The sequence below is a fragment of the Scomber japonicus genome, chromosome 16 (genome assembly GCF_027409825.1).
Source record: "Scomber japonicus isolate fScoJap1 chromosome 16, fScoJap1.pri, whole genome shotgun sequence".
Taxonomy (NCBI): Eukaryota; Metazoa; Chordata; class Actinopteri; order Scombriformes; family Scombridae; genus Scomber; species Scomber japonicus.
The window spans coordinates 4,612,695-4,635,115 of NC_070593.1; the positions used below are offsets into that span (position 1 = coordinate 4,612,695).

Sequence of the window (22,421 nt, forward strand, 5' to 3'; positions counted from 1 at the left end):
GGAAGGAAGGAAAGAGAGGAAGGAAAGAAAGGAGGGAGAGAGGAAAGACGGAAGGAAGGGAGGAAAGAAGGAAGGAACAGTCAAAACAGAATACTTCTTCCACCTTCGTCTAGTTTATATGATCGCATCAAACAGGATTCAATTATATATTTTTATCATTTCTATTTTATTATTCTCCCTACAGACATTATAATATCATCAAATTCTAATATTTCCAGCAGCTTTGGAAGAGATCGAAAAGTAATCGATGATCAGAAAACTCAGAGACCGATTCCTCCGTTCACGATCACAGAATATAAACCAGAATCCATCGTGAGTCCAGCTCCACCAAGCTGATCTTCTTCTTTATATTTTATATTTAGTTTATTTAATGCTATTCATGCCGCTCTGGTTCCACCGTTGGATTGAAAGGAGCAAGTTCACGGCTCGTCTCTGGTGGGGGGTCGGAGTAATTTTGGGGAATGTGGGCAGCAGCAGAAATAGAAGTAGGCGAGGCAGGTTGAAGGGGGGAAAATGGGCACAGAGGAGAAGATATATATTTATAAATATATATATATAAAAAAAAAAAGTACAGTCACTACAGCCGTCCATCACAGAATGACTCCTGAGCTGTTTGAGCCTCACACATTGATTTACATTCGACAGTTCAAGAGGATTTTAAGTCTTTTTTTTTTCTTCTTCTTCTTCTTCTTCTTCTTCTTCTTCTTCTTCTTCTTCTTCTTCTTCTTCTTTTTTTTAAGCAGCCTGTTTTTCAATGGAGACTCTACATTTACAGACACTCCAGTAAAAACACTCCAGAGTAGCGATGGCCAGCTCTGCAGACGTATCATTACATGGTGCAGAGGGGGGGTGTAGAGGGGGGGTTCAGAGAGGGGAGGGGGGTGAAGGGATCGGCCTGGATCTTATTACCAGCTGGCTCTACCAGCTTTCCACTGGACTGCTCTTTAAAACACAGTCACTGACTTCAAAGATATTTGACTCCACTGTCATAGCCGGGGCATGAAACTCTCCTTTTCTCTTTGTGTCTCCTGGCTGCAGATGACTTCTCTAATTTCACTATTAGATTAGATTTCTTAGCATGGTAAAATCTCTCTTTTTTTTTTTTTTTTAGATATATTTTAGAAAAAAAAAAAGACTAAAGGCAGTTTGTCCAGCTGCCAGACTGGTTCATGGTAAAAGCAGGTGGTTCTCATAGTTTTTCTCCCCTCAGCAGAATCAGAAAGAGAAGTGTTTTTTATGATTCGAGCGTCTCCGAGACATTTGTGCAGCGAGAGAGTCGAGCAGCGGAGCTTTGTGATTGGACGCCTGCCCTTTTTTTTTTTTTTTTTTTTTTTCGCCAGCTGAGAAAATCTGGACTCAGAATGAGAAACAGGCTGCAGCAGCGAAGGAAGGTGCACTTGAGTTAAAATGTTAATCCTCGACTTCTCCAGTGGAGCTAATTAGCAGCCAGCGCTAGGAGACTGGTTATACTGGGAGGCTTAGCTGCACAAATATGTTTAAATCTGTATTAATTTGAATCAGGCTGCTGGTCAAAGTAAAATTGCTTCTTTTCTTTTTTTTCTCCTTTTTTTCTTTTTTCGTGGTTTGACCAGAAATGGAAAACTTTACTTGGTTGCATTTCCTCTCCTCCTCCTTTTCTTTCCAAAAACAAGTGTACAAGCCTTGTAAACACATGACACATGGATACACAAGCAGCCAGTTTATTGGACAGAGTTTTGTTTAATGTGTCACCCAGAGAGACTTTTTATTTTCGGCAAACAGATATGATCCAAGTTGCTTGTTGCTTTTAGCATGCTGGGCCTGGCTGCACTCTTTTTCTCTTTCTGGCTGCAAATGGAAGGAAGGAAGGAAGGAAAATAAGACGAGACAGAAGGAAGGAAGGAAGGAAGGAAGGACAGACAGACCAAAGAAAGGAAAAGAAGACAGGAAAGAGAGATGGAAGAAAGTGAGGAAGGAAAAGAAGATAGGAAAGAAAGTAGGCCTTATTGGACCCCTCGGCCGGCCTGTTGTGGCCCGCGGGCCGCATGTTTAATGTGTCACCCGGAGAGACTTTTATTTTGGCAAACAGATATGATCCTAGTTGCTTGTTGCTTTTTGCATGCCGGGCCTGGCTGCACTCTTTTGGTCATGATTTTTTCGGCTCTGGACTGTCAACAGTTTAGAGAGAGAGAGAGAGAGAGAGAGAGAGAGAGGAAACAAGTTGCAGCATGTAACAATATGTTTTGGTTATTATATATTTTGTGATGCTCGCTCTCACTCTGGGAATTTTTTGGAGCATCTCATCAGCAGATTTTTTCCTGATTGTGAGCACTTTTTTCGACTTGTTGGCTTAAAGAAGTGAAATTACAGTAACTAAGTTAAATGTAAAATTAAAGGTTGAAAGCTTGAAAACAAGTGAGTCAGATAGTCACTTCGTATTACATACAGTAATCTTCATGAAAACAAGCCTAAATGTTTTCTAAGCTCAAGTTACATGAGAGAGAACAAGCTCAGGTTTGTACTTTTATTATTGATGCTGCTGTTTTATTGTGTCTGTTTGTTTTCCTCTGTGTGAAACACTTTGGATCATTACCCTCCATGTTATACTATTATAGCTGCAGCTCATCTTTTTATTTGTGTGTGTGTGTGTGTGTGTGTGTGTGTGTGTGTGTGTGTGTGTGTGTGTGTGTGTGTGTGTGTGTGTGTTGTTTTTATTTGGCTGTCATGTTTTTTTATTTAGTCTTTAATTATATGTCAAATATAATAACAATAAAGCCTTCTATTCTATTCTATTGTATTCCATTCTATTCCATTCTATTCTATTTTAGTCTATTCTATTCTATTCCATTCTGTTCCATTCCATTCTGTTGCATTCCATTCTGTTCTATTCTATTCCATTTCATTCTGTTCTATTCCATTGTATTCTATTGTATTCCATTCTATTCCGTTCCATTCCATTCCATTCTATTCCGTTCTATTCCATTCCATTCTATTGTATTCCATTCCATTCCATTCCATTCCGTTCCATTCCGTTCCATTCTGTTCTATTCCATTCTATTCCATTCCATTCTGTTCCATTCCATTCCATTCCGTTCTATTCTATTCTATTCTATTCCATTCTGTTCTATTCCATTCTATTCCATTCCATTCCATTCCATTCTGTTCCATTCCATTCCATTCCGTTCTATTCTATTCTATTCTATTCCATTCTGTTCTATTGTATTCTGTTCTGTTCTATTCCATTCTATTCTATTCTATTCTATTCTGTTCTAACTAGTTGTGTTTAAAGTGCATTTTAAATAAAGTAGAAGTTTAAGCACATTAGTAGTTGGTACTAATGGTAATGTTAAAAAAGTGAAATGCTGCAGTGTGAAGAACCTGAATCTGATCCAGATCTGTACTCATCAGGTCCATGTTGGCTTCAAAGTGAAATTATAGTAATGAACTCAAACGTTAAATTAAAGGTTGAAAGCTGCAAAACAAGCGAGTCAGATAGTTGATGAAAACAAACCAAAATCTAATCATTGCTCTTGTTTTAGCTCAAGTTAAATTAGTACTTTATGAGAGTTTAAAGGGTTAAATGTTGCAGCATGAAGAAAGGTTTCTTAGATCTGCACTCTAGTTCAGATCATCAATGATTTCATCCTTTCTGTCAGATTTAATAGAAATGTATTTTTAGCGATTTATTTCTTTTCTTTTTTTTAAATTTATGCTGCTGACTAAAGAAAAGACAAATAAGTGAAAATATAGACACTAAAAATCTTAATGAGTTAGATAGTTGCTTCATACATACAGTAGTTTTCTTAAATCTATCTAAATCTTCTCTTTCCTCAAGTGACATTAGTAGTTAAAGAGAAAATGGGTTGGGATTTATTAGTGGCATACCTGATGGGGTTGATTTTGATGTTTCTGTTATTTGCCTAAAAATGCCAATAAAGAGATTCATAAAAAATAAAAATAAAAGAGAAAATGTTCAAAATGTCAAATGTTGCAGCGTGAAGAAGTTGTTCTTCAGTCTGCATCTGGATCCAGATGTTTACTAAAACCAATGACTTTATTGGACTGTGGCTGAACTTCCTGTCAAATGTAATTTAAACTGTTAGTGATTTGAACATAGAATTCAGTGTGAATATATAGACCCTAGGAGTAAACACTGTATAATTTAAAGTAAAGCCTGAGTATATAACATGTAAATAAAATTCTCTTAACAAAGTCTTTAACTAATCTCTTCTCCTTCAGATCCGTGCCTCTATATTCCTCGTTTCGCCCAGCTGCTTGAATTCGGGGAGAAGAACCATGACGTTTCCATGACGGCGATGAGGCTGGTGCAGAGGATGAAGAGGGACTGGATGCACACGGGACGACGGCCGTCTGGACTCTGCGGAGCGGGTGAGTGATGGATGAAGGCTCGGAGCTGCAGGATTCCCACTTCCTGTTCTGGGAGGGAAAATCTGGGAAAGCAAAGAGATGAAAAGTCTCAGCTCTGTTGGAATATAATGAAAAGCTGCTCAGTAACAATCAGCCTTATGCTTTATATCCTAAACTAACAATACAACAGTCTCACACTCATCTATAACACTTATTTTATCTTATTTTATTTTATTTGTTTGTTTCTTTTGTCTTTTAGTCTCTTTTTTAGCCTAGTTTTAGTCCAGCTTTTATTCAACTTCATCTTTTTATATTTTATTTTGCCTTTTTAATCTAATTTAAAGTCTCTTTTAGCTCTTATTTTACTTATTTATTTTATTTACTTGCTTATTTTATTTAAATGTTCACCTCTTGCATGCATTGCTTTCACTTTTTATCTTTTAATTTGTTCTTTTTTATTCCTTTTCTTTATCTTGTCACTTGTTCTGTCTGATTATCAGCTAAATATAAAAGACTTTGAACTACATTAACCTGAATGAAAGCTGCTATATGACTACAGTTTGATTGATTTTATATAACAAGGATGAACATGATAAGTTGATTTCATAATGCTGGCAAGTTTAGCTCATGTTTTACTTTACAGTCAGTTAACTTTTGTGTTATCGATTATATAAGTGTTAATGCAAAAGTTCCACATACTGTAAATGAAGCTAGCTTAAACTACATCCATGATTAGATCCTTTCCTGTCTATGTACATTAAATTAGCTGTTTGTAACTTTTAAAGGGTCAACTGGACAATTTGGGGTGTGAGCAAATCTTAAAGACTCACCGTGTAAAGTGAATTCAGACATTTTCTTCTAAACACATTAAATAGGTCATAAATGTATTTCTAAAAAAGGTGTAAAAAGCATTTCAACCATTTAGATTTGAATTGTGGAGCTAGGCTTCACAAACTGTGTTTCAACATTTCTGTGTTCAGGATTTAGTGATTAGCATAAACCCGCCCCTGCTGCTGTAGAGGTATAAATACATTCAGCACACACTACTACTACTACAGTCTACAGTTAGCCAGTTAGCTGAGTTAGCCGCAGAGTTAGCAGCAGAAAGCTCTCAGACCTAGTGTCCATGTTTCGGGTAGAGGTGGTGACTTTGATTGACAGGTGACACTTGGTAGGGGGCGGGGCTTCAGTGAACGCCCACAGCGTTTGGTAGCAGAGAAAGAGGCTGATTTTTACACAACTTTGAAGCCTAATTTCATATATTTGGCGATTTTTTTTTAATCATACAAATTTGGCAGGGTGGTTAACAACACACTTTTCTGTGGTATGTCAAACTCAGAACACATATTTATTCTTTCTTTACATGGACTTTAAATGTGAGAAATGATGTTTGCAGAGTTAAATCAGTAAATAAAACAGTATTTATACAGAGCCAGAGCCAAATAAATGTAATTCAAAGTGCTTTACAGGGAATATAAGCCGTAAAAATAACAATAAAAAATAACACTGAAACACTACACACAGAATAAATAGATTATAGTAAAATGCTAATAAAAATACAATAGAGCATAATGATCAACAGTAAAATGATGACTATAAGTTTAAATAATAAAACAGGACATAAAAAGCAGATTAAATGGATGAATATGAATGTTTTCAGCTGGTCTCAGATCGTGTGGAGGCTGCGGAGCGTGACGGTTGATCTGAGAGCTCTAAGCTTCATAAATGAAAAGTAGTCTGGTCCATTATAAACCGATAAAAGAACTTTACAGTCAATATGAAAGCTAACAGGTGACCAGTGTGAGCTTGATGTGGTCTTAAATGTGTGTTTGGTTTGAGTTTGTCCCTTCACTTTAAAGCCTTTAATTATAGAGGAAATGCAAATAAACAAACAAAACTTTGAAATGCTCCTAATGCAGTTTCTTTTCATCCTAATTTTAGTTTTGGACGTCCTAAAAATTCTTCTTTTGTTCTTCTTTTGAGGTCAAGTATGTCTTATTTTTACAGCCTCAAATAAAAGCATTTCCTTTTTAAATAGCAATCTGTGCAACATACACCCTTAACCTCACATCCTCCTTTCAAATAAAGACAAAAACTCCCCTAAAATACTTTTTAACAAGAGAAAAAAGACCAACAGAGGAGGCTTCTCTCTTCTACATATAAAGGTCAATGATGGTTATTAGTGTCCATGAGGTTTAGTTTAAATTTAAAGGGTTAAAATGTGAAAATAAACGTATGAATAACTTCACACATCCTTTTTTTGTAGATCGAGCATCAAATTTCTGCTTTTAATCCATTTAGAGAGAATATATTAGAGGATTATGGCAAAAATGTCTAAGTGGTGTAACCATAAAAACTTTGTACCAAATAATTCAACTTGCTTAAAAACAGTAAATAGTCAATAAAATACCATATCAACTAGTTTAGCATGATCTTACATTATAACTTTTATATTAAATAAAGCTAATGGAATACTATTGTTCTAAATATTACATTTAATCTGGGTAACCATGGAGATCAGGAAACATTTATATTATTAGTATAAGTCCACTTAAATACACTGTAGGTGATCAAATATGTAATATTTATCATTCTTTTGTGGTTACACCATTTGACATTTTCAGGAGCATTCAGTCTTTTGTTATTTGTCACTGAGCGTTATGTAGTAGTTAATGTATGTGAAATAAAAACAGTAAAAATGACACAATGGAAAATCTATACTGAGCAAATCGGCTGCAAAGATCAAATTTCAACTCCTGCCTAAATTTGGTCGAACCTTCACCACACAGCTTCCTCTCCAAGAACCAAAACCTGGAGAGAGGACCGACCACACATAGACTCACAAGCACCCCAAAGAAAGAGGGGAAACTCAAACACATTGTTCTTAAAAAAGGCAGAGAGTGATGAGAGGTGAGGAGGAGGAAGATCCAGATCCAAGATGTCTGGAAATAAAGACACCGACTGCCAAAGAGAGAGAGAGAGAGAGAGAGAGAGAAAGAGAGAGAGAGTGTACTCATAGCTGTTGGATCATTCACGCCCCCTTTTGATGGGAAACTTGCACATGTAGAATGTTTTAAAGGTTTATTCTCCAGAGGTAAAATTAGCTGATGTTTTATCTCACAAGTGTTTTATTTAACAGCCAGATGTTTAAACTCCATGATGGAACAAGTAGCTTCAGTCGTCATGCTCTGTACCATTATAAAGATGGAAGGAAGGAAGAAAGGAAGAAAGGAGGAAAGAGAAGACAGGAAGAAATTAATAAAGGAAAAGAAGACAGGAAGAAAAGAGGGGAGAAAGGGAGGAAAGGACAGGCAAATGGAAGGAAGGAAAGAAGGAGAGACCGAAGAAATGAACAAAGGAAAAGACAGGAAGGAAGGAAGAAAGGAAAATAAGACATGGAAGGAAAGACGGAAGGACAGATGAAGGAAGGAAGAAAGGACAGAAGGAGGGAACATTTACCCTAACAGCTGAACTTAGATCTGAGGAAGGAAGGAAGGAAGGAAGGAAGGAAGGAAGGAAGGAAGGACAGAGGAAGGACCTGGGAGGACAACAGGAAGGTTAAAGAGTCTGTATCTCCTGGTGCACGTTGTGTGTTTAAAGGTTAAACACCAACAGGTTCAGTCTGGGCTCTGCTCGTCTCACTATTTAGTATATTTACTATTTGTTTGTTCGTCTGCCAACGAGACCCGAGGGTGAAGCCGCCCTGCTCATCATCATCCTCCTCCTCTTCCTCCTTGGAGTGTTTTGTGTGGTGCAGCTCTCTTCTTCTCTTCTTTTTTTTTGGGGGGGGGGGATGGGGGGGGCTGGCGGGCGTCAACCTGAATACACTGAGCTTTGACGCATTACCAGCGAAGACGTCCTGAAATGGAATCAGCGGCTTCCTCTCCGCTCCGTGCATGTTTACGCTCGTGGTTTCAATTTTCGACTTTCTCTGTTCCTCTGCTGCATTGCCTGAATAATTAATTGCTTATCATAAATCATTGAAAAGGCTACGCCGAGATGGAAGAAGGAGGGGGGGGGGGGGAGAAAGTTTGTACACAAATATGATGCAAATATCTCGACAGACCAAAAACATACATCTGGAAAAAGTTTTTATAAAGGGCAGAAGAATTTAAGATTTTAATGATACCAACGCTACAAAGGTAACAGGATGTAAAGTTTTAAGTGACTGTACATTTAGGGAAGTTTGCATTGATGTGGTTTGGAGATAATGGCGATGAAATGTTTGAGAAGGTCCTCAGCAGAGTTAAAAGCCGCCACTTCACTCCTAAAGGCTGTTAGAAGTGTGCATGTAGAAGTAGTAGAAGCATGCATCTATCTTTTAACAGGCTCTTGAGCGAGGAGACTCTAATGACGCTTATATAACTGTTCCCCTTCAAGGCTCGTGCTGCAATTCATTGCATAATATTAGTGTTGTTGTTACTCTTTTTTTTTTTAAACTGTGTTTTCGTGTGTGTGTGTGTGTGTGTGTGTGTGTGTGTGTGTGTGTGTGGGCGGACTGTTGGCTCTGCAGGCTTGAGGTGCATCCATCCTGTTTGTAAGGTGCACCTGAAATACTCCACATAGTAACACTCTAACATCCTCAGAAGGGATGCAAGTACAGATTTTTATTATTTATTTAATCTGATGATATTTGTCAGTTAGTCAGTTAAAATAGTGATAAATGGCCGGTTCCCAGAGCTCAAGATGATGTCAGAGCAACAGTCCAAAACCCAAAGATATTGGGCCTCATGCAAGAAAGACTCGTACGCAAAGATTCATTCTTAAATTACACGTACGAGAGATTTACGAGAACTTGCAGCATTCAACAATTTTCTCTTAAGTCAGACTGTTGGCTCTGCAGGCTTGAGGTGCATCCATCCTGTCTGTAAGGTGCACAAGCAGAAACACCTGAAATACTCCACATAGTAACACTCAGAAGGGCTGCATGGACAGATTTTTAATAACCCTTAATCTGGTGATTTTTGTCAGTTATTCATTTAAAAAAAAAATTATGATAAATGGCCGGTTCCCAGAGCCCAAGATGATGTCTTAAAATGTATTTATTTTTGTCAGAGCAACAGTCCAAAACCCAAAGATATTGCAAGAAACACTCGTAGGCAAAGATTCATTCTTAAATTACGCGTACGAGAGATTTACAAGAATTCACCTATTTTTATTTCTCGTATTAAGGATTTTCTCTTAAGGCGGACTGTTGGCTCTGCAGGCTTGAGGTGCATCCATCCTGTCTGTAAGGTGCACAAGCAGAAACACCTGAAATACTCCACATAGTAACACTCAGAAGGGCTGCAAGTATAGATTTTTATTATCAGTTAATCTGGTGATTTTTGTTCATTTTGTCTATAAAATGTTTTAAAATAGTGATAAATGGCCGGTTCCCAGAGCTCAAGATGATGTCAGAGCAACAAAGCAACAGTCCAAAACCCAAAGATATTGGGCCTCATGCAAGAAAGACTCATACACAAAGATTCATTCTTAAATTACACGTACGAGAGATTTACGAGAGCTTGCAGCATTCAACAATTTTCTCTTAAGGCGGACTGTTGGCTCTGCAGGCTTGAGGTGCATCCATCCTGTCTGTAAGGTGCACAAGCAGAAACACCTGAAATACTCCACATAGTAACACTCAGAAGGGCTGCATGTATAGATTTTTATTATCAGTTAATCTGGTGATTTTTGTCAGTTGTTCATTTTTAAAAACAATTATGATAAATAGCCGGTTCCCAGAGCTTAAGATGATGTCTTAAAATGTATTTATTTTTGTCAGAGCAACAGTCCAAAACCCAAAGATATTGCAAGAAACACTCGTAGGCAAAGATTCATTCTTAAATTACGCGTACGAGAGATTTACAAGAACTTGCAGCATTCAAAAATGTTCTCGTATTAAGGATTTTCTCTTAAGGCGGACTGTTGGCTCTGCAGGCTTGAGGTGCATCCATCCTGTCTGTAAGGTGCACAAGCAGAAACACCTGAAATACTCCACATAGTAACACTCAGAAGGGCTGCATGGACAGATTTTTATTATCAGTTAATCTGGAGATTTTTGTTTATTTTGTCTATAAAATATTTTAAAATAGTGATGAATGGCCGGTTCCCAGAGCTCAAGATGATGTCAGAGCAACAATCCAAAACCCCAAGATATTGGGCCTCATGCAAGAAACACTCGTACGCAAAGATTCATTCTTAAATTACACGTACGAGAGATTTACAAGAACTTGCCACTTTCAACAAAAGTGTGTTTCTGTATATGTATTTTCTTTTTATGATAACTATTCCTCAATATAATAGACACACAGTAAAGGTTGTGTATATTTTGTCTCATATAATCTCAAAATGTGTTTTTCTCTCTCGTATCTTTCAGCTCTTCTTGTTGCAGCACGTATGCACGAGTTTCGCCGCACCATCAAAGAAATCGTCGGTGTCGTAAAAGTGTGTGAAAGCACGCTGAGAAAAAGGTGAGTGATGATTTTTGACCCAATTAAAACATACATTAAATAAAGCTTGATGTTTAATAGGAAAACTCTGACTGTTTAAAACCAGATTAAGATGCCAACAATAAATGAGCAGCATCTTTATTTTATTGTCTAATATTCTTTGATGCTCGTCCTGCTATCAGACTTACAGAGTTCGAGGACACTCCCACCAGTCAGCTGACCATCGAAGAGTTCATGAAGACGGATCTGGACCAGGAGTGTGACCCTCCCTGCTTTACAGCCGGACTGCAGAAGAAGAAAGCCCACCAGGTGCAGATCTGAGCTCCTGTCGCCTTCCCGGGTCAAATTGACCCCGTCTGTTTTGACTGTTCCTTCTTTCCTTCCCTCCGTCCTTCCCTCCTTACTTCCTTCCCTCCTTACTTCCTTCCTTGCCTTCCTTTCTTTTCCTTTCCTCCCTCCTTTCCTTCCTTCCTGCCTTCCTTTCCTTCCTTCCCTTCCTTTCCTTCCCTCCTCCCTTCCTTCTTTCCTTTCCTCCCTTTCTTCCTCCCTCCTTTGCGTCCTTCCTCCCTTCCGTCCTTCCACCTTGCCTCCTCCCATCCATTCTTCCTTCCTTCCTTCGTTCCTTCCTTCCTTCCTTCCTTCCTTTCTTCTTTTCCTTCCTCCCTTCCTTCTTTCCTTTCCTCCCTTTCTTCCTCCCTCCCTCCCTCCTTTCCTTCCTGCCTTCCTTCCTTCCTTCCTTCTTTCTTTCCTTTCCTCCCTTTCTTCCTCCCTTCTTTCTTTCCTTTCCTCCCTTTCTTCCTCCCTCCTTTCCTTCCTTCTTCCTTCCCTCCTTCCATCCATTCTTCCTCCCTTCCTTTCCTTCCTCCCTTCCTCCTTTCTTTTCCTTCCTTACTTCCTCCCCTCCCCCCCCTCCTTTCCTTCCTTCCTTCCTTCCTTCCTCCCGTCCTCCCGTCCTTCCTTCCTTCCCTCCTTTCCTCCCTCCTTTCCTTTCCTTTCCTTTCCTTTCCTTCCTTCTTCCCCCCCTTCCTGACTCAAGGACAAACAGGAGGGTTAAAATCATTCGAGGGTCAACAGATGTGCAGAATCTCTTTAAATCAGAAAAAAACTGCTTTAAAATTAGTAATAAATACAGTTGGCTATGAAATTACGCACTTTCCTCAGCGGGATTATTAAAATTACATGCGGCCCCTCAGGCTGTCTCCAATAATTAATGAAGGATATTAACCTGTAAATCAAAGTTCTCTGTTATGTACATTTTACACCCTCGGCGGAGAGGAAGTGGGAGGACGGCTTAAAATACCAATTTGAGCTCCAGTTGGCTTTAAGAAACGTGACTTTTTAAATTGTGCTCGGCGTTTTTTTGAGTAGCATGAAACATTTTTTAAAGAAATGTGATATGATGCGTGGTCAGTAAGTACATTATGCAGATATTAACGTAAAATCAATGTCAGAGTTGTTATGATTTGTGTCCTGATTGAAGATTTGAGCTTCCAGTAAGAAAATGAATCTTTCTTGAGATGCTGGAGTTAAAAACCAGGCGGGGAGTTCTGTTCCTCTGAAATGAGGCCAACGTGGAAGTAACTTAGAACTGCATTCTATCAAAAGGCCACCAGGGGGCGACCGTCTCTATACAAGTCAATGGAGAATTCACCAACTTCTCACTTGATTTCTAACCTCAGTAAACGTTTTCAAAATGTGTTTATGGTCTCAATCGCTAGTTTAAAGCCTTCTTCAATGCAGTATGATGTTCATTTGGGACATTTTGGCCTCCCTGATTTTATATTTGGCCAAAATGTCCCAAATGAACATCATACTGCATTGAAGAAGGCTTTAAACTAGCGATTGAGACCATAAACACATTTTGAAAACGTTTACTGAGGTTAGAAATCAAGTGAGAAGTTGGTGAATTCTCCATTGACTTGTATAGAGACGGAAGTCTTTTTGAACACAAAACGTTCGCCCCCTGGTGGCATTTTGATAGAATGCAGTTCTAAGTTACTTCCGCATTGGCTTCTTTTCAGAGGACAGGAACTCCCCGCCTGTATTCAACCCTACAGATGTCTGAAATCAAACTCAGCTTAGTGTTGTGTATTTAAAGAAAAGGAAAAAAAAACATCTGAAAGCAAAAAGCAGCTGCTGTCAGCCGCCTGCAGTCCTCGTGCTGTGATGGTGTTTTATCCTGAGATGTTTTACCTGGAAATCATTTCACCTCGCAGTCACTGTTGGATCAGAAAAAAGCTTTATTTAAAAACTCTTTCCTTTTTGTCTTTGTTCCTTCTTAGCTGGAGATCGAGCTGAAGAAAAAGATGGATGACGTTGAAGGTATGGATGTGATATTCTTGTCTTGACTCACACGTTACACTTTGCTTTTAACCTTCCTGTCGTCCTCCCGGGTCTTTTGACTGTTTCTTTCTTTCTTTCTTTCTTTCTTTCTTTCTTTATTCCCTCTTCCTTCCATACTTCTTTCCTCTTTTCCTCCCTCCTTCCTTCCTTCCTTCCTTCCTTCCTTCCTTCCTTCCTTTCTTTTTTCCTCCCTCCCTCCTTACTCCTTCCTTCCTTCCTTCCTTCCTTCTTTCTTTACTCCTTTCCTTCCTTCCTTCCTTCCTTCTTTCTATATTCCCTCGTCCTTCCATACTTCTTTCCTCACTTCCTTCCTCTTTTCCTCCCTCCCTCCCTCCTTACTCCTTTCCTTCCTTCCTTCCTTTCTTTTTTCCTCCCTCCCTCCTTACTCCTTCCTTCCTTCCTTCTTTCTTTACTCCCTCTTCCTTCCATACTTCTTTCCTCACTTCCTTCCTCTTCTCCTCCCTCCTTCCCTCCTTACTCCTTTCCTTCCTTCCTTCTTTCCTTCCTGCCTGCCTGCCTGCCTTCCTTCCTTCCTTCCTTCCTTCCTTCCTATCTTCCTTGACCTGAGGACAAAAGGAGGGTTAATGTATTTTCTTCCGGGTGGTGAAACCGGCATTCATAACATAAAACATAAAGAACATTTCTGCCATACGGCCGACTTTGACTAAATGTAGATCAGAGTGTTGGATGTGGTTTAAGGCAATAAAAAAATGAAACGCCTCCAGAGAATGAGAAGAAACATCTCCCTGTTATTCATATAATTTAACTTCTACACAGCATGTAGTTAACTATACATTATGTTAAAGCACCAGCATATTATATTGTAGTTAAATCCTAAAGGAGATGTAATTTCAAAGGTTCGATGTGCAGTTTCATCTCATACATAATCATCTCAGCGACATGCAAAGAGTCTCTGCATCTCTGCTTTTTCAGAGCTCTATGTAACTTTGATAACTGGTCATTATTCTGGGTTGAACTTCAGATTTCCTTTTTTCTTTTTTTTCTTTTTTTTAATCTCCCAACAGATGAAATTCAGAGCTACCAGGATGAAATCGACACGGAGCTGCAGAACAGCAGACCCAAACTGAGAGGAGTTTACGCCGCCTACGCCAAAGAAGGTACGGAGCAGAGAGAGAAGTTTCTGGTCTGAGTATCACATATGAACAGTATGGAGCCTGTTGAGAAGTTGAGTGTGAGAATCCATATATATAGTGAAGAATTAGGATGTTAACGTAATGCTAACACTGTTCGAAACCGCATCCTTTCCTACTACTGGTACTAACTCTGACGTCATGTGAAGTATGTAGTGTGTTTCACCTGCGTAGTATGTGATTTAGAGTATGTGAGAAGTTCCTGGATGGTTTACTAGATTCTCCAGAAATGCAGAGTATGCATCAAGAGCTGACTACTCACACTCACATTACCCAAGATGCAACGCTACTACTCACAGTCACATTACCCAAGATGCAACGCAACTTCTGAAAAAACCCCAAAATACAAACATCACAGATCACCACCTCGGTGGTTTCAACTTAGTTACAGCGAGTATGTTCGCTTCCTGTTTTCAAAATAAAAGCAGCAATTCTATCGTTATGTTTTCTTAATAATAAAAGGTAACGGGTGTTTTATTTTGTGAAAATGACAGGAAGTGCGTTACTCGCTACGGCTAACTTGAGCGGCTCCAAATTCGCAGGATTTCCTCCCTCCTTCCTCCTTCCTTCCTTCCTTCCTTTTCTTCCTTCCCTCCCTCCTTTTCTTCCTTCTTCCTTCCTCCCTCCTTTCCTTCCTTCCTTCCTCCCTTCCTCCCTCCCTCCTTTCCATCCTTCCTTCCTCCCTCTCATCTTTCCTTGACCTGAGGACAACAGGAGGGTTAAAAACATAAAAGAGAACAACATGAATTAAAGTGTAAAAAATCTGAGAGGAAAATAATAAATCCTTCTTTTACTTTACACAGACGTTATATGAGGTAAATCTGCCACATTTGTTTTCTTCTATTTTGGATTTTCTGGCTCTTTTATTGCAGCGAAGGTCAAGACGACACGGAGCAAACTGACCGTGTTAATGTTGAGTAAACTAAGTGGAAGTTTTTTTTTTCTGTTGTGAGCTTTTTGTCTTTTTGAAAACTATATCGTTGAAACATGAGATTTTGAACAGCGGCTCGATGCGTCACAGCTCTTTAAACCAATTTAGATGCACTTATATGGCCAGCTGTTGATTTTAGTTGAGTGGGAAGTTTATATGTGTGTGTGTGTGTGTGTGTGTGTGTGTGTGTGTGTGACTCATTTCTGTCATTTTATGAGTCACACACACACACACACACACTTATCTTAAACCCCCAAAGCAAGTCTACAGTCTACACCCCCAAACAGCCTTTTGAAGACCGAAATGTCCTCACTTCGCTATTAAGTCCTCACTCCCACAACTCTTAAAATAGGTCGTCACAAAGATAGACGTACAAGTACACACACACACACACACACACACACACACACACATACACACACACACACACACACACACACACACACACACACACACACACACTAATCTTTAACCCCAAACAGCCTTTTGAAGACCCAAATGTCCTCACTTCGCTATTAGGTCCTCACCCCCAAAACTCTTAAATTGGCCCCACAAAGATAGACGTACAGGTACACACACACACACACACACACACACACACACACACACACACACACACACACACACACACACACACACACAAGCCCACCCATGAAAAAAAAAATAGCACAGGCACTTTGTCACTTTTTTCTCCTTATCTGTTTTCTACCTTTAGCTCTTTATCTCTGGCTTTTTGTCTCTTGTCTTTGAACACACACACACACACACACACACACACACACACACACACACACACACTATTTTCACACAGTGGGGGTCGGCAGGAGGGGAAGAGATGTTGCATGTTGCTCCTCTAACTGTCTCTCTCTCTCTCTCTCTCTCTCTCTCTCTCTCTCTCTCTCTCTCTCTCTCTGTCTCTGTCTCTGTCTCTGTCTCTGTCTCTCTCTCTGTCTCTCTCTCTCTCTCTCTCTCTCTCTCTCTCTCTCTCTCTCTCTCTCTCTCACCCCCACCCCCACCCCCACCCCTCCGATCCGGCGGCGTTTCGTTTCTTCTCAGACTGATAATCGAGTTTCTTTTTCTGACTCGTGGGCAGAAGTCTGCGTGAGGACATTTTAATTACGGCTGATTAAAGGACACGTTTTAATTAGATACCGGGCGGGATTAAGAGAGGACAGCCAAAATTATGATCCCAATTATTTTGTCTGCTCTGTGGTATTTATCACCATTTCTTTCTTTCAGCGTTTTGGGGAAACCAAATTATTTCACTGCATTTTATATCAATATCTTAACCCTCCTGTTGTCCTTGAGTCAAGGAAGGAAGGGATGGAAGGGAGGAAGAAGAAAGCAAGGATGGAAGGATGGAAGGGAGGAACAAGGAAGGAAGGAAGGAAGGAAAGGAGGAAGGAAGGAAAAGAGGATGGAAGGGAGGAAGAAGAAAGGAAGGGAGGAAGGAAAGAAGGAAGGGAGGAAGGAAAGATGGAAGGAAGGAAGGATGAAGGAAGGAAGGAAGGATGAAAGGGGGAGGAAGGATGGAAGGAAGGAAGGGTGGAAGAAGGAAGGAAACGGGGAAGGAAGGAGAGGAGGAAAGAAGGAAGGACAGAGGAAAGAAAGAAGGGAGGAAGGAAGGAAGGAAGGAAAAGAGGAAGAAAGGAAGGACAGAGGAAAGAAAGAAGGGAAGGGAGGAAGGATGGAAGGGAGGAAGAAGGAAGGAAACAAGGAAGGATGACAGGAAGGTTAACTATGGATTGAGAGGAAACATGGAAACACTTTGCACAGCATTAAAAACACACAAAGACAAACATGTTTTTAACTACAGCAGTTGCTCCAGTTGTAATGAAATGAGCTTTTTTTTTTTGCATTGTATTATTTTTAATTAGGAAACTAAAGCTATGCTGAACAATTATGCACATTTAATTTATACAATGGGAACATATAGCAACTGTGTGCTGCATTATTAATCCTGTGGGCATACTGAGGAGTCATGAACTGTATAATAAGACACAAAATTAGTAAAGTGGAGACAAATGATGTGAAGAATTATTCATAATTTCGGCTTTTCACATACACATTTCTACATGACTCAATGGGCTTTAACCCTCCTGTCGTCCTCGAGTCAAGGAAGGAAAGGAGGGAGGAATGATGGAAGGGAGGAAGAAGGAAGGAAAGGAGGGAGGAAGGATGGAAGGGAGGAAGAAGGAAGGAAAGGAGGGAGGAATGATGGAAGGGAGGAAGAAGGAAGGAAAGGAGGGAGGAATGATGGAAGGGAGGAAGAAGGAAGGATGGAAGGGAGGAAGAAGGAAGGAAAGGAGGGAGGGAGGGAGGGAGGAAGGAAGGAAGGTCGGATGAAGGAAGGTAGGAGGGAGGGAGGAAGAAGGAAGGAAGGTGAAGGATGGAAGGGAGGAAGAAGGAAGGAAGGTAAAGAAGGAGGAAGAAGGAAGGAAGGTAAAGAAGGAGGAAGGATGGAAGGGAGGAAGAAGGAAGGAAGGTAAAGAAGGAGGAAGGATGGAAGGGAGGAAGAAGGAAGGAAGGTAAAGAAGGAGGAAGGATGGAAGGGAGGGAGAAAGAAGGAGGGAGGAAGGAAGGATGTAAGGGAGGAAGGAAGGATGTAAGGGAGGAAGAAGGAAGGAAAGGAGGGGAGGAAAGAAGGAAGGAAGGAAGGACAAAAGGAGGAAGGGAGGGAGGGAGAAAGGAAGAGCACTCAAAACAGACGGGTCAATTTGACCCGGGAGGACAACACAAAGGTTAAAACAAAAAAACCAGTGATATACCATGATAGTTATTATAGTTTAACCATAGGTGCCAATTAAAATGACTTACTATACCATTGTATTTAAGTGAAGTGCCTCTCTATCGCCCCCTGCTGGCTGGCTGCAGTATCGGTCATAAGCCCCGCCCCCTTCCATGTTAGTGGATGGGACATGAGGCAAACGGGGAAAAAATCAAAGTACACATCAAATGAATGTTTTCCAAAGATGTTTTTTTTGTCGTTTTAGATCGAGTGCTCACTTTTCTGGTAGCTTAAATTTTTTATAAGTTATTTTGGATTACATAAAAAGACAGTACCTGGTAAAACGGCTAGGATGGCAGCAAATTGTCTCCGGCAGCTACAAAAGAGAGAAAAATAAGTGTTCATCCTGAAAGTGAAACTGTTATGTTAGAAAGAAGGAAGGGAGGGAGGGAGGAAGGAAGAATGGAAGGGAGGAAAAAGGAATGGAGAGGAGGGAGGGAGGGAGGAAGGAAGAACGGAAGGAAGGAAGAAAGGAGGGATGGAAGGGAGGAAGGAGAGAAGGGGGAGGAAAGGAAGGGAGGAAGGAGGAAAGAAAGGAAGGAAGGAAGGAAAGAAGGAGGGAGGGAGGAAGGAGAGAAGGAGGGAGGAAAGGAAGGAAGGAAAGAAGGAGGGAGGGAGGAAAAGAAGGAAGGAAGGAAAGAAGGAGGGAGGAAAGAAGGAACAGTCAAAACAAAGAGAAGGAGGGAGGCAGGGAGGACAGACGGAAGGAAGGAAGGAAGTAAGGCAAAAAAGAAGGAACAGTCAAAACAGACGGGGTCAGTTTGACCCGGGAGGACGACAGGAAGGTTAATAGTTGCAGAGTAACTGATCTGTAGCTGATCATCTAAACCTCTTTTTTATTTTCCTTTCATTCCCTCTCGTCCGTCTCCCAGACGCTGGAGACGACATTGACAACATCGTCTCCACGTCGTCTAAGCTGGAAGAGAACGAGGAAGCGGACGAGGAGGAAGAAGAAGACGTGATTCAGGCCGTGGCCAAACACTTTGGCAAAGAGCTGGGAGATCTCACGCTGGAGGCTCTGATAAAACTCGAGCAGAAGACGCCAGAGGAGGAAGAGGAGGAGGAGGAAGGAGAGGAGGGGGGCGTCCCGAAGAGAAAAGGCCCAACGCTGGCCAACATCCTGGGCAGGATGCCGACAGCTGCCACTCTGGGTCTCAACGAGTCCATCAGCAAATGTATGGGAGAGGAGAAGGAGAACGGTGAGTACAGCAGAGACGGGCTTCTCTCTCTCTTTAAGCTTTGTGTCGTTCTCCTGGGTCAAAGTGACCCATCTGTTTTTACTGTTCCTTCCTTCCTTCCTTCCTTCCTTCCTTCCTTCCTTCCTCCCTCCTTTCCGTCCGTCCTTCCTTCCTCCCTCTTTCCCTCCTTCCTCCCTCCTTTCCTTCCTTCCTTCCTTCAGTCTGTTCTTCCTCCCGCCTTTCCTTCCATGCATCCATCCATCCTTCCATCCTTCCTTCCTTCCTTCTTCTTTTCCTTATTTCCTTCCTTCTGTCCTTCCTTCTTTCCTACCTTCCTCCCTTCCTTATTTCCTTCCTTCCTTCTTCCTCCCTCCTTTTCTTCCTTCCCTCTTTCCCTCCTCCTTCCCTCCTTCCCTCCATCCATCATCCTTCCTTCCTTCCTTCCTTCCCTCCTTCCTTCTCTCTTTCCCTCCTTCACTCCTTCCTTCCTTCCTTCCTTCCTTCCCTCCTCCTTCCTTCCTTCCTTCTCTCTTTCCCTCCTTCCTCCCTCCTTTCCTTCCTCCTACTTTCCTTCCTTCCTTCATCCTTTATTCCTCCCTCTTTCATTCGTCCTTTCCTTCCTTCCTCCTTCTTCCCTCCTTTCCTTCCTTCTGCCTTTCTTCCTCCCTCCTTCCTTTGTCCTTTCCTTCCTCCTTCCTCCCTCCTTTCCTTCCTCACTCCTTTCCTTCCTCCCTCCTTTCCCTCCTTCCCCTTCCTTCCTTGACTGGAGGACAACAGGAGGGTTAAAGAAGTTCTTATCACGTCTGATTCTTGAATTTGAAGCAGAACAAACACATTTAGCTTCACGTTACCAGAATGAGATAAGTCTGTTTTATTCTGGTGTCAGTTAGCTGATATCCACGGAGCTTTAATCTCATTTACTGCTGAAAGAAAATAGCTTGTTTTTAGGTTTTTCTACATAAATGTTGATCATTCTGAGTGTGATTCAAGCCGATGACGAGGGTGAGAGTGTTTGGATTTAATAACTGTTGAATATAAAAGCAATTTAAAAGAATCTGGTGTTAACATTTGAAGCATTATTTGGTTTTGATTGAGCAAACATCTGTATAAGAAGCGTCGGCACCCTGGAGGATGATGTGATTATGGATGCAGCAGCGGTGATACGTTTCATCCTCCGCTGTGTGTCTGGTAACCCTTCCTTCAGTCTGTTCTTCCTTCCTTCCTTCCTTCCTTCCTTCCTTCCTTCCTTCCTTCCTTCCTTCCTTCCTCCTTTCCCTCCTTCCTCCTTTCCTTCTTCCTCCTTCCTTCTTGCTTCCTTCCTTCCTCTCTTCCTTCTTTCCTTCCTTCCTCTTCTTTCCTTCCTTCCTTCCTTCCTCCCTTCTTTTCTTCCTTCCTTCCTTCCTTCCTCTCGTCTTTCCTTCCTTCCTCCCTCCTTTCCTTCCTTCTTCCTTCCTTCCTTCCTTCCTTCCTCCTTTCCTTCCATCCTCCCTCCTTTCCTTCTTCCTTCCTTCCTTCCTTCCTCCCTCCTCCCTTTGTCCTTTCCCTCCTTCTTCTTCCTCCTCCTCCCTCTCCTCCCTCCTTTCCCTCCTTCCCTTCTCCTCCCTCCTTCCTCCTTCCTTCTTCCGTCCTTCCTTTCTTCTTTCCTTCCTTCCTTCCTCTCATCTTTCCTTCCTCCTTTCTCCCTCCTTTCCTTCCTTTCCTTCTTCCTTCCTTCCTCCTTCCTTCTTCCTTCCTTCCTTCCTTCCTTCCTTCCTTCCTCTCTCCTTTCCTTCCTTCTTCCTTCCTCCCTCCCTCCTGAGTGTGATTCAAGCCGATGACGAGGGTGAGACTGTTTGGATTTAATAACTGTTGAATATAAAAGCAATTTAAAAGAATCTGGTGTTAACATTTGAAGCATTATTTGGTTTTGATTGAGCAAACATCTGTATAAGAAGCGTCGGCACCCTGGAGGATGATGTGATTATGGATGCAGCAGCGGTGATACGTTCATCCTCCGCTGTGTGTCTGGTAACCCTTCCTTCAGTCTGTTCTTCCTTCCTTCCTTCCTCCGTCCTTCCTCCCTCCCTCCTTCCTCCCTCCTTTCCCTCCTTTCCTTCTTCCTCCTTCCTTCTTCCTTCCTTCCTCTCTTCCTTCTTCCTTCCTCCCTTCCTCCCTCCCTCCTTCCTCCCTCCTTTCCCTCCTTTCCTTCTTCCTCCTTCCTTCTTCCTTCCTTCCTCTCTTCCTTCTTTCCTTCCTTCCTCTCTTCTTTCCTTCCTTCCTTCCTTCCTTCCTCCCTTCTTTCCTTCTTTCCTTCTTCCTCTCGTCTTTCCTTCCTTCCTCCCTCCTTTCCTTCCTTCTTCCTTCCTTCCTTCCTTCCTCCTTTCCTTCCTTCCTCCCTCCTTTCTTTCTTCCTTCCTTCCTTCCTTCATCTGTTCTTTCCTTCCTTCCTTCCTCTCGTCTTTCCTTCCTCCTTCCTCCCTCCTTTCCTTCCTTTCTTCCTTCCTTCCTTCTTCCTTCCTTCCTTCCTTCCTTCCTTCCTTCCTTCCTTCCTTCCTTCCTTCCTTCCTTCCTTCCTTCTTCCTTCCTTCCTTCCTCCTGAGTGTGATTCAAGCCGATGACGAGGGTGAGAGTGTTTGGATTTAATAACTGTTGAATATAAAAGCAATTTGAAAGAATCTGGTGTTAACATTTGAAGCATTATTTGGTTTTGATTGAGCAAACATCTGTATAAGAAGCGTCGGCACCCTGGAGGATGATGTGATTATGGATGCAGCAGCGGTGATACGTTTCATCCTCCGCTGTGTGTCTGCTACCTAAAGCACTGTATCACCATAATAACCCATAATCAAGTTAAAAAAAGCTCTCTCAGGTTTAATTGTGGGAATTAACTCTGCGCCAGAATGAAATTGGCTGAGCTGCGTGTGTGAAATTTGTCATCCCTTTATTACATTTCACCCTTTCTTTTTCTTTTTTTTTTTTTTTTAAAGTCGTCTGCAGACATGAAGGAGGTGTGTGTGTTTTTTATTTATTTATTTTTTAACCCTTGAGACAGATGAAATGTGGGTTTATGCCAAAAAGCTGCAATTTGTGCCCCTTTATGTTTAGTTTATTTAGCAGCACGTTCACGTCGAGCTCGCCTCTCCGGAGAGTTTTGTCTAACAGTGTTTGTGTCCAAGCAAGAATTACAGCGTTTAAACTTTAAGTGAACCAAATTACTGTATGAGCAGGGAAAAAAGAAAGGAAAGAAAGAAAGAAAAGAAAGAAAGAAAG

At 41.2% G+C, this 22,421-nt stretch overlaps 1 protein-coding gene across 1 annotated transcript in view; it reads left to right on the forward strand.

Moving 5' to 3' along the window:
* The window catches only part of LOC128375815 (transcription factor IIIB 90 kDa subunit-like), a 68,231-nt gene that overhangs the window by 44,936 nt on the left and 874 nt on the right, over positions 1 to 22,421 (forward strand). Inside the window, exons 6-11 of the mRNA XM_053336230.1 lie at positions 4,219 to 4,368; positions 10,709 to 10,802; positions 10,964 to 11,090; positions 13,064 to 13,103; positions 14,150 to 14,242; positions 18,867 to 19,193. Coding sequence (XP_053192205.1) covers positions 4,219 to 4,368; positions 10,709 to 10,802; positions 10,964 to 11,090; positions 13,064 to 13,103; positions 14,150 to 14,242; positions 18,867 to 19,193 — 831 coding nt within the window. The remainder of the gene's footprint in view (positions 1 to 4,218; positions 4,369 to 10,708; positions 10,803 to 10,963; positions 11,091 to 13,063; positions 13,104 to 14,149; positions 14,243 to 18,866; positions 19,194 to 22,421) is intronic.